This window comes from Mixophyes fleayi, chromosome 2 (genome assembly GCF_038048845.1).
Source record: "Mixophyes fleayi isolate aMixFle1 chromosome 2, aMixFle1.hap1, whole genome shotgun sequence".
In the NCBI taxonomy this organism is placed as follows: Eukaryota; Metazoa; Chordata; class Amphibia; order Anura; family Limnodynastidae; genus Mixophyes; species Mixophyes fleayi.
Genome location: NC_134403.1, coordinates 332,528,297 through 332,543,307, shown reverse-complemented (window position 1 = coordinate 332,543,307; position 15,011 = coordinate 332,528,297). Strand labels below are relative to the sequence as shown.

The following is a 15,011-nucleotide window of genomic DNA, read 5'->3' as shown; positions in this document are numbered from 1 at the left end:
TCACGTTGATGCGGACAATTAAAGTATGTGGTTTTTTTACAGCTACAGGGTGTGTAAGTGCCATCTGATAGTGTAAGTGTAACTTACTACAGGGTGTAAGTGCCAACTGATAGTGTAAGTGTAACTTACTACAGGGTGTAAGTGCCACCTGATGTAAGTGTAACTTACTACAGGGTGTAAGTGCCGCCTGATGATGCAATTGTAACTTACTACAGGGTGTAAGTGCCAACTGATAGTGTAAGTGTAACTTACTACAGAGTGTAAGTGCCAATTGATGGTGTAAGTGTAACTTACTACAGGGTGTAAGTGCCAATTGATGGTGTAAGTGTAACTTACTACAGGGTGTAAGTGCCAACTGATAGTGTAAGTGTAACTTACTACAGGGTGTAAGTGCCAATTGATGGTGCAAGTGTAACTTACTACAGGGTGTAAGTGCCAATTGATGGTGTAAGTGTAACTTACTACAGAGTGTAAGTGCCAATTGATGGTGTAAGTGTAACTTACTACAGGGTGTAAGTGCCAATTGATGGTGTAAGTGTAACTTACTACAGGATGTAAGTGCCAACTGATAGTGTAAGTGTAACTTACTACAGGGTGTAAGTGCCAATTGATGGTGTAAGTGTAACTTACTACAGGGTGTAAGTGCCGACTGATGGTGTAAGTGTAACTTACTACAGGGTGTAAGTGCCGACTGATGGTGTAAGTGTAACTTACTACAGGGTGTAAGTGCCGACTGATGGTGTAAGTGTAACTTACTACAGGGTGTAAGTGCCGACTGATAGTGATGACTGACACTACATGTACAAGTGCCACTAGCTAACACAGAACATGTGTATGCATGCAGAATAGACTATACAAATGCATTGTATGTACAGTACGCAGTAAGAACATCCTGATTTATGTATTTACTGTTAAAAAAAAATGTTGACAAATATTTTTATTATAGAATGAAGTTGTTTTATAAAACTTTTTTATTGCATCAGTTTTGATAGGACTTTATATTGCACATATGCATCCGTGTATTCTGTACTATGTTCTGTCTATATACTGTAAGTAACGTATAGTCAGACCGTACTTATACCATGACTCATATGGAAGCGTATCTTAAGATCTGCTTGTATTTGAATACGGACATACGTACGCACAACTTACTAGAGCGCTTTATAAATGCAAGTTGCGTTGAGGTTACGTCTGAAGCAGAATCAGGCCCACGAGTACACAAGCTGCAAGCTGTCTGTGGGAGTTGCTGTGTCAAACCAGATGCCCACAGACAATTAGTTCTCTGCATTGAGTGTCAGTCACTCAAACCACAGAACAGGGACCTTGGAGACATTTCTCAGGACACATAAATGACCCCGGAACTATGGTAGGAACGGCACAGTGTAAAACATAAAATATTAAATCCTTTAAAATACTAATAATTTAGCTGACGAAACAATGATCTAAGCTTATATACTTGATCAAACTTAAACAATAAGAACTTCTCTCCATTTCCTTTGAATTTCATTCTTAACTGATTAAGTAGGCAGAAGGTTTTAGCAAATTTAAACTTCATGATATAATTTACTTATTCCGTATATAAATAAGACTTACCTGAAACATGTAGGTAATATTCAACTACTATAGAGCTCAGAGATTCATTGGAAAAATAAAATAAAACCAAAATAAAGTACAAATAAATTGGCACAATGCAATCTCAGAAAATATTTACTCAGCGAGCAGTGCAAAGAAAAGCTTTGATATAAGAAAATTGGTAAATATTGTTTCAGCTTTTATTTATTTGGCAGGTCGAGCATTCTTACTGGTCAGCACAACAGGTGCTAAGACAGAGGTATTTATTCTAAAGCGTTGCCACAGATTTAATTTCATTGTTTTGTGCTAGTTGTGTATGAGGTTTTAGTGAAGCCTTGCACAACAGTTCTTGTGAACAGTTTTATGTATGATGTGGAGGATTATGACTATCAAAGGCATTGGCTGGTGCTCAAGCCCTGGGTCACCACTCACTCATTGAATCGGTTATAATTGTTTAATACTCACCATGGACAGTGTATATTTCCATCAGAACACACAGTAATCCTTATCACACATATAAATACATAAAACAAGCTATACACCCAGTATTTTGTAATAAAGGTCAAGAGCATCTTAATATTTACACTGGAATACACAGCAAGTCCTTCACTTCATGCTCTCTTTGGGGCATATTCCATTAGGTCCGGCGATCGTGATTACGCGCACCTGCGCATGTAAAGTGACAATACGATACCGCAACATTGCAGATTTCCCTTCGCAACCCTATCGGGTGCCCGTGGAAGTCGGCGATGTTGCGGTAACGGCACTTGTGCATCCGTGCGTAATCGCGATCACCAAACCTAACTGAATATACCCCTTTATATCTTGCTAAGGTCATACCTGCATAAGTTAAATTCAATGGGGATGGTCTGGACCATCTTTCAGCCAATGCCCATGGCTACCACTGTAATCTCCCTCATTATAATACTCCAATAAATGTATATATTGCTGCTTGAGCGCGGTTCTATTTCTTAGTTTATACCCCAATGCTATAAACTAATGGTATGACAGTCCCAATTGTCACCTACCAGTTGTGGTTCTTGATGGGTGATTAGCAGCATAGCCAAAATCTGTTCCCAATTTATTTACTCCAATGTTCTCCTTCATGTGATTATACTTTTTTGTACCTTGATCCTTGATTATTATACAGGGCTTAGTTGGAGTTTTATAAATAAATGGGATAAATGTACCCTACTAAAATATTATTGTAAACCACTGAAAACTTGCTTTAAATAAATAAATCTACCTATATACTGTATATATGGGAATTCATCTCTATGTATACATTGTTTGTATAGTTTATAAAGGAACAAACTATGACAGTAGGTTATCATAAGTTATCTCTCAGTTCCATTCAATTGTATATGGTATGGAATTGCCCGCTGATGTGTAGTATGTAGTATGTAGCAGACAATATACATTATCATAAACTATAAAAGCTACTTTAGTGTTCTCAATGGTATTTTTCTGGTTTCAAAATAACTTGGAGGTGATTTTCAAGGTCTTTATACTACTACATAAAATGTTTCAGTTTGTGGCAGTAAGAGGTGCAGGTGCTTCTGAGAATATATATGTATGAGAATACAAACCATATCCTGTTCTTGGTTTACCATTTTCACAACGTGTTCTTACTTTTCGAATGCAGAAATTTAGCCAAACTCACATGTAAGGTGTAAATGTGAATTACCCACTGAAATCACAAACACTAATGTTCCTGTTTTGAACATTGTTACCTTCACCTCTCATAATGATGTTCTGCTTCCTGTTATTATAATCAGAAAGTTTTATAGCACAATTACTATACCTTGTTTGTACCTGGCCCGCGGTGTAGATAAAGGTAATTCCAGCACATGTGAAGAACAAGGTTAGAACAAAGTTTATTCTTCTTAACATAATAATTATTATCCAAATATTTAACAATAATGAGCTGTTTGAAAACGTAATATTAGTGTATTTTATTTCAAAAGGATAACCACCCCTCTCTGTTACAATAATCATCTACCAATCATTGGAAACAATGCAAGATGCCAAAATGCAGACAAGGAACATGTTACCGCAGGCTGATGCCGACAGTCTCCTGTCTTTATGGACAATGCTAAGTGGGTATCAGAGCTCTGTTCTTTATGGACATTGCATATGTTACACAAAACAGACTCAGAGCTTATCTGTACGACATAGTCTGGTGTAACGTCATGCAAAACAGTTCTCTCACTACGGTCAGATCAGTTCGCTCTCTGGGAGAATCTGGTCTTTGTCATAAGCTTTGTGAGTCTGTTCTCCTACATACACGCAGCGACTTCCACTATTTGTGTACACTGTGTTATAAAAATTAGCAATCTGACTAGAAGTGTCAAAATGCCCAAAGTGTACAGTTCCTTGAAGGGTACTGCATTAAACAAAAACATTTCTGAGACCCACAGAAAAAGAACGTCCATTGTGACTGTAATCGATGCATCTCCAAAGCCTTGACGTGAAAAGTCTTTAATGAAGAACCAAGGAAATGTATGGTTTCTTATTTGTGGTTCTGGGGATGAATGGTGGCACCTCCTGCAGGACTCTCCAGGTCTGTGTTAGTGTAAACATGCCAGATTCTGATGATTGGGAGGGTGATATGGGCAGCAGCATTGTAAATCACAGGCAGTTAGAAGTGACAGAGTGGGATGCTGTATGTCATGCAGTCAGCACCGGCATCCGAGGAGACTATACACAGGCAGGTTTCTTCCACACAGATAGATGTTGTAGTGAGAAACTGCCCCTACTGAAATAGACCTGATCAATAAAGTGAATGTGTGCTTCCTCTGTAGTCGTCTCTTCTTTCACAGCTCTTCTTTATGTCTCAAAATACTTGTAGATCTGCGACACATAGTGCATCACACTCTGCCAGTCTGGGCGATCTGTGAACATCAATTCATTGAGTTCCTGGAAGGGGAAGAAACATCCAGAGGTTGAAAACACAAGAAAGAAAAACCATGTGAATTAGAGGCCTCTATAGTAATGCAATAAATACAAATATTTAGGCAGAAAAACAAAACCGTATGACCAGCTACTGTGAAGCATAGGTGGTGCTACTCATAACAATCAACATGTCCAATCTGGCAATCTGACAATTCTGGCATTTGCCAAAAGGGATGTTTTACTTAGAGCGCTATTGTGCTGGTCTAAATAACAGAACTTTTGTTAAAGATATAGGTGATGGCAAAAAATAGAAACACCTGTGTAAATGAGGAATACTAAGCATATTGAAAGCAAGAGCTTCCCCACAGGTGTGGCTTATACATTAAAAAGTAAATACCATCCCAACATGGTCAGGATCACATATAACAATGTTGGACTGTCATGGTAGCCTATAGTTATGGCTAGCATGGCTGGGGTGATTGTTGAGGTGCATTTGACAGGACGTTCAGTGACCAAGACAGCTCAACTTGCTAACGTTTCCCAAGCAAAGGTGATGTCAGCATGAAAGTCAGTGGAAAAAAACCCATAATCGGCAAAGGGGAACAGTGGGCAGAAGCGCATACACCAGGATCATGATTGTTGTACATAAATTTGAAGTTTTAGGCAACTGGAGATCAATTGACTGGAAATTTCAACCTTGTTGAAGTCAGGATATAATAGTCAGGCTACAGTGCATAAACTGCTTATTACCCCGGGCAATGCATGTTTGGTACCAAGAGTACAGGCAATGCACTACTGAGCAGTGGAGGAAGGCACTATGGTCAGTCATCCTTCCCCATGTTCTCAATACACAGATGAGTGCACCTGTGGTTCCAAGCTATAGATCACTACATATATACACATATATTTATTTAAAGGGCTATGTTAAAGTTTTCTGTTCTCCATAAAAATGTACTGCACCTTTATAAAAGTAAACATGAGACCTTTTGTAATATATAACTGTCAGATAAGCATGCATTCCTGGTGTCGGTAATTGTAAATCACTTGGCTTGAGATATGTGCCAATCCCTCCTGATACCTCCGTACTGCTCTGCACTGTTTGCCCATGCATGGTTATTGCTCAGAAAAAGCAAAACATATTTACCTACACTGAAGAAAACTGTTTTGTAACAGGAACTGGAGACTAGTGGAGAAACAAGCACCTCAACTTCAACTCCACTTGGAAATTCCAAATGAGAGCTTGTAGTGGAAGATAGGACAGTGCTAGAGAGCTGGGAAATTAACTTTATTATAACTGATAACGAAGAGAAGCCACTCTGTCTTATCAACGGTTTAATGTTCAGAGATAATATGACACTCGCCACTCATCCTATAAACACAAGTGTCCTTCAGGACCTCCTCACGGGCTCACCAAGTAAACCTGCTTCAGACTAGACCGGCTGTACAAAAACATTTCCTTTAGACTGCAATGTCTATAAGTGACATTGGCAATCTATCATATTGCTAATTTGCTAGCAAAAATGCAAAGCCCTTTTCAGGTGGTGAACTTCTAATAAGTCCTTCATGGAGTCTTCAGTAATTTTGTTTCAGGAATTGAGAATGAGGACATTCTGAGACGTATTAGAAATCTGCAACTCAGCATATGCAGGGGCCCACGCAGGGGGGTACAATACAGCACAACCGCGGACGCTTCTTTGACAGAGCCGCGACTGCTGTACAATACAGTGCCGCCAAAATGGAGCTGCTGCGCATGCACAGCTGCATGCGCAGCAGCTCTCTCTTTATATTCCACCCTTAAAAATCCTGCGTGCGCCCCTGATATGTACAGTTTGTCAGAGATTTAAAGATATTGCAGATGTACAGGCAATCAGCGTTTTTTAACATTGTTATAGCGGCAGAAGCATTTAACATAGCACTGGATGAGTCTAAGACAACATGGATCTGCTGCTTGGACAGTAACTTAAATGAAAACTTCCTGTATGTAAAATACATGGGAGTATTGGACATTCAATATTTTTTTTTAGGCACATGAGGGAAAATTGTGCCTGTGTCAACAAATGTATGTCCAGGAATTTACATCTATGATCTAAGCTCAGAAAGCACTTGCTGGGGATGCATTATTCAACAGGAGGCTCTTTGTGCCGGTGGTAGTCAGTATATGAATACTGACTACACCGACAACACTTACCCCGACATCTTCAGCCCGGACGGCTGCTTCCCAACAAGGATCCATGACAACTGTACTGTGAAGCGACTTCAGCCAATCACGATGAAAGTAGACGCTGGCGAGATAGGCAACGCTGTTAACACTGCTCTTAAGGGGATACTGCAAATATGCGGCTATGTACACTGTACAACCCTTTCTAAAGTACATTGTACATAGCCGCATACTTACATTACCCCCTCAAGAGCAGCATTAACAGCGTTACCTATCTCACTCTCGAGTCCCGCCGGCGTCTTCCTTCATCGCGATTGGCTGAAGTCACTTCACAGTACAGTAGTCATGGATCCTTGTCGGGAAACGGCCGTCCGGACTGAAGATGTCAGGGTAGGTGTTATCGGTGTAGTCAGCACTGATAAGCCGTACCACACCCCTTTGCGCAAAACCTAGACAATCAGGGTAGGTTAAACACTTATGGATTAGGCTGCAGATTGTTGATTTTGCCCACTACATCTCTGCTAGTTCAGAGAACTTCTGGATGAAGTGAATGCTGAATATAGAAATCTACTTTTGCACACTGATGTATGTTAGCTGCTCAGGAAACATTTATGGCTGACTGAACTCAAGTTCTCACCAACAGGCTGCACCTGTAAAGAACCCTGGCTTTTAAACCTAGCCATACTCACAGATTTAACAAGTCACCTGCAGAAACTAATCTGTTCCCTATGGGGGAAAAAAAAAACTAAAATAATCTCTACCCACCTGTTACAAATGTTGAAAGAGTTCATGATTTAGTCAGCTAAGATCTAGAATTTTAATCAATTTCCCACATCTCAAGGACAGCCTGACTAAAAGCTCCAATATCTGTCAGACTGGGCACAGTGCATCAGATCACTGACATGCTGACTGTACTAAATCGAAAACCTTCACTAAGTGACCAGAAACCCTTCCTACCATTGCTCACTAATCCATCCCATTTTGGTTTTGGGAATAGTGTATAGACTTGGCATACATAACATACATCATGAGAAAGGTCACATTCATGTGTATTTAAACACCCAAAAAATAACCCTCAAATTTCTAGGCCCTCTTAAGTTATAATCTATTTTAGGTTCCACCTATATATATACGTGAACAGACATTCTCTATGATGAAGCACATTGAAAACAAAAGGCTGACGGATGGAAACCACCTAACTTCCAACAGCTGGTGGAAAGTCTGGTCACCTGAATTCTCAGTGGTGTGTTATAATATAACTGTTGTGTATAGTAACATTTCTAATTATAGTAAAATGCCTGTTGATGTGTTAGAATAGAGTGGTTTCTCTTTCGTTTATTAAATACATTGTTTTCATTAACTACTGAGTATAAGTGGGCAGCACGGTGGCGTAGTGGTTAGCACTTCTGCCTTACAGCACTGGGTTCATGAGTTCAATTCCCCACCATGGCCTTATCTGTGTGGAGTTTGTATGTTCTCTCCGTGTTTGCGTAAGTTTCCCCCGGGTGCTCCGGTTTCCCCCCACACTCCAAAAATAAACCAACATACGAGTAGGTTAATTGTCTGCTATCAAATTGACCCTTGTGTGTGTGTGTGTGTTAGGAAATGTTGACTGTAAGCCCAATGGGGCAGGGGCTGATGTAAGTGAGTTCTCTGTACAGTGCTGTGGAATTAGTGGCGCTATATAAATAAATGATGATGATAAGTGAAAATACGCACACCATCTGAAGGTTAGATGAATATTTGGGGGGAGGGGGGTGTCTTGTTTTTAAGCTAGAGTTATTATATACATGTCTCTGGTTTTCTGTCACTGCAACAACATAATAGAGAGAGAAATTCAACCGTGAAAAAAGCCCCCTAAAAGCCAACATGTGCACCTGTGCTCTGCATGTGCTGTACACAGGGGGAGTAACTGAGCACACGTTACAATGTGTTTCAGGCACACACATCATAGATATTTAACTCACTTTACAGAGAAAAAACTAAGTTCACTCTTTTCACAAAACTCCCAGATGATGATGGATTCTAGATGGAGCCATTTAAGGGTAATACCTGTGTGGTGGAGAAGCATTTACTGTCTTGCTGTGAGAAAAATAATTACACTTTCAAAGATAAATTTGTCTGGACACCATAAAACAATGTCAGATCCTGTATAAAGCACATGCATTTTACCTCAAACATTTGCCTTAATTTTATAAATTATTGCTACTCCAGAAACGACAGACTCTGGTAGGTTGCTATGGGCACGATAAGACAAGAATGCTGTCTCAGGCATGCTATCATTGGGTGGCAGTGTTGGGCTTCTCACCTTGCCTTTGGGCCTCTAAGCACCCCTCTCCCCACCCCCCGCAGTCATCTGGTCAGGTTGTTGGAGCAACAGATGAAACAGGCCTCCTGCGCTTTACCTACAATCCCTGGACAGTGGAAACTGAGACCATGAGAGGAGCAGGAGCAGTACAGGGAGAACTATTTTTCTGCTTTTGCCACTTCTTTTCTTACCGTGTCTGTCTCCATGTTTTCTCCTGCAGTAAGTTCTCCGTAACTGAAGTAAAGGGGAGCTGGGGCTACAATTGCCATCTCGGGCTACAGAGTAGGGCAGAATGCTCCCGTGGGCAACACCACTTTTCTATACAGTTACCCTTAGAAGTTTGTTTTTGCTTTTAAAAATGTCCCCCTACAGAAAGTTTTTCACACAATTAAGAATCTCTTAATATTGTAAATATACAGGCAATAGCTGTTCAATTACCAGGCTGTAGTTCAGGGATAAGTGACATGTTATGTAGATGGTAGATACCTCAGGAAGTTACATATATTTTTATGGTATCCCATAATAATCCCAGAAACACACAAGTCACCAGGCACTCCTAGCACTAACTGCTACTTCGGTGGATGTTAAAGAAACTGCAGTTGTAAAAAAAAAAGTTTTCTAGACCTCTAATTAGCAATACAACAAAAAAACAAAACAGCGCCTATGTCTCACATCCACAGAAAATTAATAAAGACTAAGGGCTAGATTTACTAAGCTGCGGGTTTGAAAAAGTGGGGATGTTGCCTATAGCAACCAATCAGGTTCTAGCTTTCATTTCATTTATTTAGTACTTTCTACAAAATGACAGCTAGAATCTGATTGGTTGCTATAGGCAACATCCCCACTTTTTCAAACCCGCAGCTTAGTAAATCTAGCCCTAAGTCCCTATTTCAATAAAAGCATATAAGTTATTTATTGTAATACATAAGCACTGTAACAAAAACATCAATATATATATATATATATATATATATATACATACACACACACATATATACATACATATACACACATATATAAAGCACAAATAAATGGTATGTATTAACACAAGCGCCTTACATATAAACTGATGAAATCTGTACACAGCTGCTTAGATGGAAAAGCATAAAATCTAGTCACAGAAAAGTGTTGGAGACCTCTAGATATAACCTGGCAGTCACTTTTAGAACAAGACAAGTCCCACAGTTTTAAACAGTAGAGATCTATAATGAATATTTTGATCCTGATATGAATAATAGTACATGTTATTGAGAGATATGAAGGACCTTAGATGTATACCGGAGTGTGATGTTTCATAAGGTTCCACGGTTGATGAACAAGAATGCAATAAACAATTTCCGGAAAGGCAGATATAGTTAGTTATTAAATTGAAATGGATTTTCTCTTATTGATAATTCTCATCAGTAATCTCGATGATCAGAATAAAGTGTCTTTTTAGGATCCTCTACATTAGATGACACAGACTATAGTGTGCAGACTGAAGATGATCACAAGGTTCAGGTTCTCTCATATATTATCATCAAATGCTCAGGCAGCAATCAGTTCCTGGAATGCAGCTACCTGAAAGCCTCAGAATATATCCTAATACTTATTTATGGTTTAATGGAAGACTCCCAGCTAGGCCAACTAGTCACAAGCCCAGAAATGTCCATTTCATTTACTTATCCCCAATTTTTTTTTTTACATTTTCTTACTTGCTCTTTACCAAACATTCTTCCCATGATCACTAATGCGGGGTCTATGCATTTACAATGTATAGAGCAGCAGGTTGAGAAGACACTATGTGTACAGGAAGTAAAAGTTTCTGTACTCACCAGACTGGCTTTAATTCCTATACTTTCAGCTGCTTGAAATGCCAACATTAGATTTCTCTTCTGCAAAACAAAATATAAAGATATTCAAGAGAGAGGACATCGTTTTGAAGCATCAATCAACAGCTATGAGCAAATCTGTAAATTGTAATGGCAAAAAAGATATAAGACAAATACCCGAATATTGCAGTAAAATCAAAAAGCAAAGTTCACCTTATGCTAATGCTTAAAGGATAATTCCACCCACAAGTGAAAACACAGAACACAGTGATTGTAACCATTATTCAAGATTATTTCAATTTGCTACATTAAACACATACATATATATACATATAGTACAATACAGTCTACATTGTTATGACTAATGACTTAGATTACAAAATGTCACTCTTTATTATGTATACACTCCACGTGCCCTAGTGATGACCATGTGAATTGATAGTCTGCATTTTTAGAAACATTGGTTCAATCCACAAAATGTAGATGACAGCTATTGCCTGCAGACACTCATTGTTGTACCGCTGGATTGCGGTACAATACTGAGTGTCTGCAGGCAACAGTGAAGCATGGGGGAGGTTCCTTGCAAGTTTGGAGCTTCATTTCAGCAAGTGGAGTTGTTGATTTGGTCAGGATTAATGGTGTCTTCAATGCTGAGAAATACAGGCAGGTACTTATCCATCATGTAATACCATCATGGAGGCATCTGATTGGCTCCAAATTTATTCTGCAGCAGGGTAACGATCCGAAATATACAGCCAATGTCAGTAAAAACTATCTTCATCGTAAAGAAGAACAAGGAGTCCTGGAACCGATGACATGGTCCCCACAGAGCCCTGATCTCAACATCATCTAGTCGTGTTGGCTAACCTGTGACACTCCACGAGTTGTGAAACTACAAGTCCCAGCATACCCGTCCAGCAATATGCAACTATATATTGGCAAAGCATGCTGGGACTTATAGTTTCACAACACTTGGAGTGTCACAGGTTAGCCAACACTGATCTAGTCTGTCTGGGATTACATGAAGAGACAGAAGGATTTGAGCAAGCCTACATCCACAGAAGATCTGTGGTCAGTTCTCAAAGATGTTTGAAGGCACTCGGCAGGGAGGTTGTTCCAAAAACTGTGTGCCATTGTAACTAGAAGAATTGATGCTGTTTTGAAGACAAAGGGTGGTCACACAAATATTGATTTGATTTATATTTCTCTTCTGTTCATTCACTTTGCATTTTGTCAATTGATAACAGTAAACTATTAACAATTCTATTTTTTAAAGCATTCTTACTTTGCAGCGTTTTCTTCATACCTGCCTAAAACTTTTGCACAGTATTGCATGTGTGCATCCACTTCCTGGGCATGAGCAGAGTGAGTTTACCGAAGATACGCTGCGCAAAATGGCATATGTCCCACTATACATGAGCCCCAATGTCTCTGCACGCATCATGTGTCCTAATAACATGCATCATGTGTCCTAATATAAATGCATAATAACTATATAAATTTGTTATAAAACAGTAGAAGAGGATTTCAAACACAGTAGTAAGAGGCTGGTAAAACACAATAGAAACGTTGCTATGTTTAGAGTGCTGCTATCATAGGGTGATAATCAGTAGAAACACAATAGAATACAGCAAATGCCTCATCTCTGAGTCATCGTTTCTATTTAAAATTACAATTGTGCAAATGTTTGTCTCTCATTGTATTCTGAAATGTTTTAATGAATAAATGGACTTTGCTGAGTGAACGTGATCGTTAGCAGGGGGGAAAGGCCAGGATGCTGAAATGCATTTAGCAAAAGTGATAACAAAATAAAAATAAAAGATCCATCTTTTTCCAATCTCCATGTCACTCCAATCTGTGTAATGACATATTGCAAAGGACTCCAAGTAAATCCAATCACATAAATTGATTGTGTGGCAGTGTTTTCTGTTTCTGATTTTATGTTCTTTGACAGCTCTGAGTCAACACTTTCACAGGTCTGTAACGTGGGAATCAGGCGATCTGTGAACAAGAAAACCAGGGCTTCCAGGAATCCATCATTATTCCAGCTGGAGAAGCTTGGTCTCCCAGTAACACTGCTTTGTGTTTATTGAGCACGAGAGCTCGATGCAAATTGTAACCTAGCAGTAATTGCAGAGAAGGTTCTAAACCACGGTGACCCCAATGTCTTTTATATACATGTGCATTGCTGGCTCATTATTTATGCTGCTTCCTTAGCTAAGTGACAGAACGTGCATAAAACATCCTGGCGCCTGTGTGGTCCAGGTCAGACGTGGAGAGAACAAGCATGTTTTGTGGTTTTAGTCATATATTTATTATAGTGTTTGTGATAAATAATTACCACATATTGCTGAAAAAAAAAAAATACACAACAGGTTCCCATCAACTACCATTTTCACTAGTAACAAACTAACAGCTACAACAAGGAACGTCACCATAGAAAGTAGATATAGATCCGGTCCTCACACTTACAGCTGAACATAATGTGTGGTAGTAACGTGCCAGCATATCTGAATACTACAAACGTACAATAGGCAGTAAAGGTAAAATAAAGTGTCACACGCATTTACTTAATTTAATATACTAATATGTTTCAAGCTAAAACTTGGTCCCAAAAGTCCTAGTAAAATGAATTTCTTGTAGAGTCTACTTCACAAAAAAATACATATGTGGGACAACTCACACAAACGTGCAACCTAAGGATATCACAGAAACTTGAAAGGAAATACAGGTCATGTTATATTCTTACTGATTATTCTATATTATTATTTTATAGTACTATAATATCCCTTGAATCGTTGACATCACTCTAAAATACCCTTAATCATCGAAATGTGGGATATCTTTGGTGGTTGGGGAGGTGGAAAAATACTGAAACAAATGAACTCTTAGCTAACAAACCCTCACTGCCCAACTAGCGGTCTGGGAGAACTCTCCCATACCAGTGCTATACAACAATACGACATCAAGGAGAAAAGTCGTCTGCATCAACGTTGTATTCGTTTTTAGTACAGGCGCCAACTATGCAGAGCTGCAGCTCTGTCCAATCAGTGCCTGGCATACAGACTAACAGCAGTATCTGGATTTCTATTCTCCAAATATGTCAGACACCATTAGAGTGCCGGCGAGGATACGATTTCCAAACTAAGAGGGGCCCCAGCACCATTTGCATTTTACTTTAATACTTCATATATTAAAACATACAATCTTGAGTTTAATTGTTCTTTTAATTCATGGTAATAAATCTGTTTTACAGAAATTTTATATAAATACTTTGCATTAGTCATGAGGATTGTCACATTCCCCTGCTAGTGAAATCAACACATTGGTGAAGGACGAGGTGGTGAAAGAAAGCTCAATGGGTTTGTGGCATGTTGCTACTTGCAAAGGGTGAACTCCTATTTCCCAATATGTGTGTCCTATCCCCTGCAGTGCTGGTGTCACCTGCCAGGGGTTGTTACTACTACACTTTCATGGCTTTAGGGCTTTAGTGGCTTCGTTAACACATTGTTAGGACTCATTAAAAATACCAAGTAAATGACTATATGGATAACAGGTTTTATTTATAAAGCACTCAGCACCCAAGAGCATGTGGTCAGTTTCACAACTAGAAAATAGGGAAAACATTTATCAGCTATAAGAATTGTATTCATTAAAAGAAAAACCCTAATCATAGGCAACATTTACCCTTTATGTGCCATAGCCTGTATGTATAGTGGATTAATCTTTAATTTATATATATTTATTAAATCATATCAGTATAAGTCATTCTGCACAGAACTAAAGTTATTTGCATACTTGTATTGAGATGGACAACTACACGTCAAAATGTAAAGTTATGTACACATTGGCGTGCTTAGGTGTATTACCAGGGTCAGCAGAAACGTTGTGGACACCTTAGGTGCTTCCCCCTCGGGCACAGTGGCCCCCCTCTTCGGGTGCTGTACCCCCCATCAGCAGTTCCCACAGACTGGAAGTGTGGCGTTGGGTTGTGACATCAGAGCCCAGTGGGACACTTCCAGCCTATCACAGACAGGGAGAAGCGGTAACTGGCAGCTTCGCATGTAAGAAGCATCAGACTGCTGCTCCTACATGACAGCGGCCGGTGCTCAGGGTGGGGACACCACTGGGACATTAAAAACAACTGAATGTGTGATGTTAGATCACTCAGTGCTTTAGATGTCCCCTAAACCTTGGCGCCACTGGTGACCTAATAGTAGCACTAGCCCTGGGTATTACTGTTGCCTAGAGTCCCCCCCCCCCCAAT

General features: G+C 39.4%; 1 protein-coding gene across 6 annotated transcripts in view; it reads right to left on the bottom strand.

Annotated features, from left to right (window-relative positions):
• Nucleotides 1–3,425: 3,425 nt before the first annotated feature.
• The window catches only part of SPECC1 (sperm antigen with calponin homology and coiled-coil domains 1), a 286,055-nt gene continuing 274,469 nt past the window's right edge, over nt 3,426–15,011 (bottom strand). For all 6 annotated transcript variants that reach the window (XM_075196912.1, XM_075196915.1, XM_075196914.1 and 3 more), the window contains 2 exons: nt 10,748–10,807; nt 3,426–4,491 (listed from right to left, as the gene is read on the bottom strand). In XM_075196912.1, coding sequence (XP_075053013.1) covers nt 4,402–4,491; nt 10,748–10,807 — 150 coding nt within the window. In that variant the 3' untranslated portion in view covers nt 3,426–4,401. The remainder of the gene's footprint in view (nt 4,492–10,747; nt 10,808–15,011) is intronic.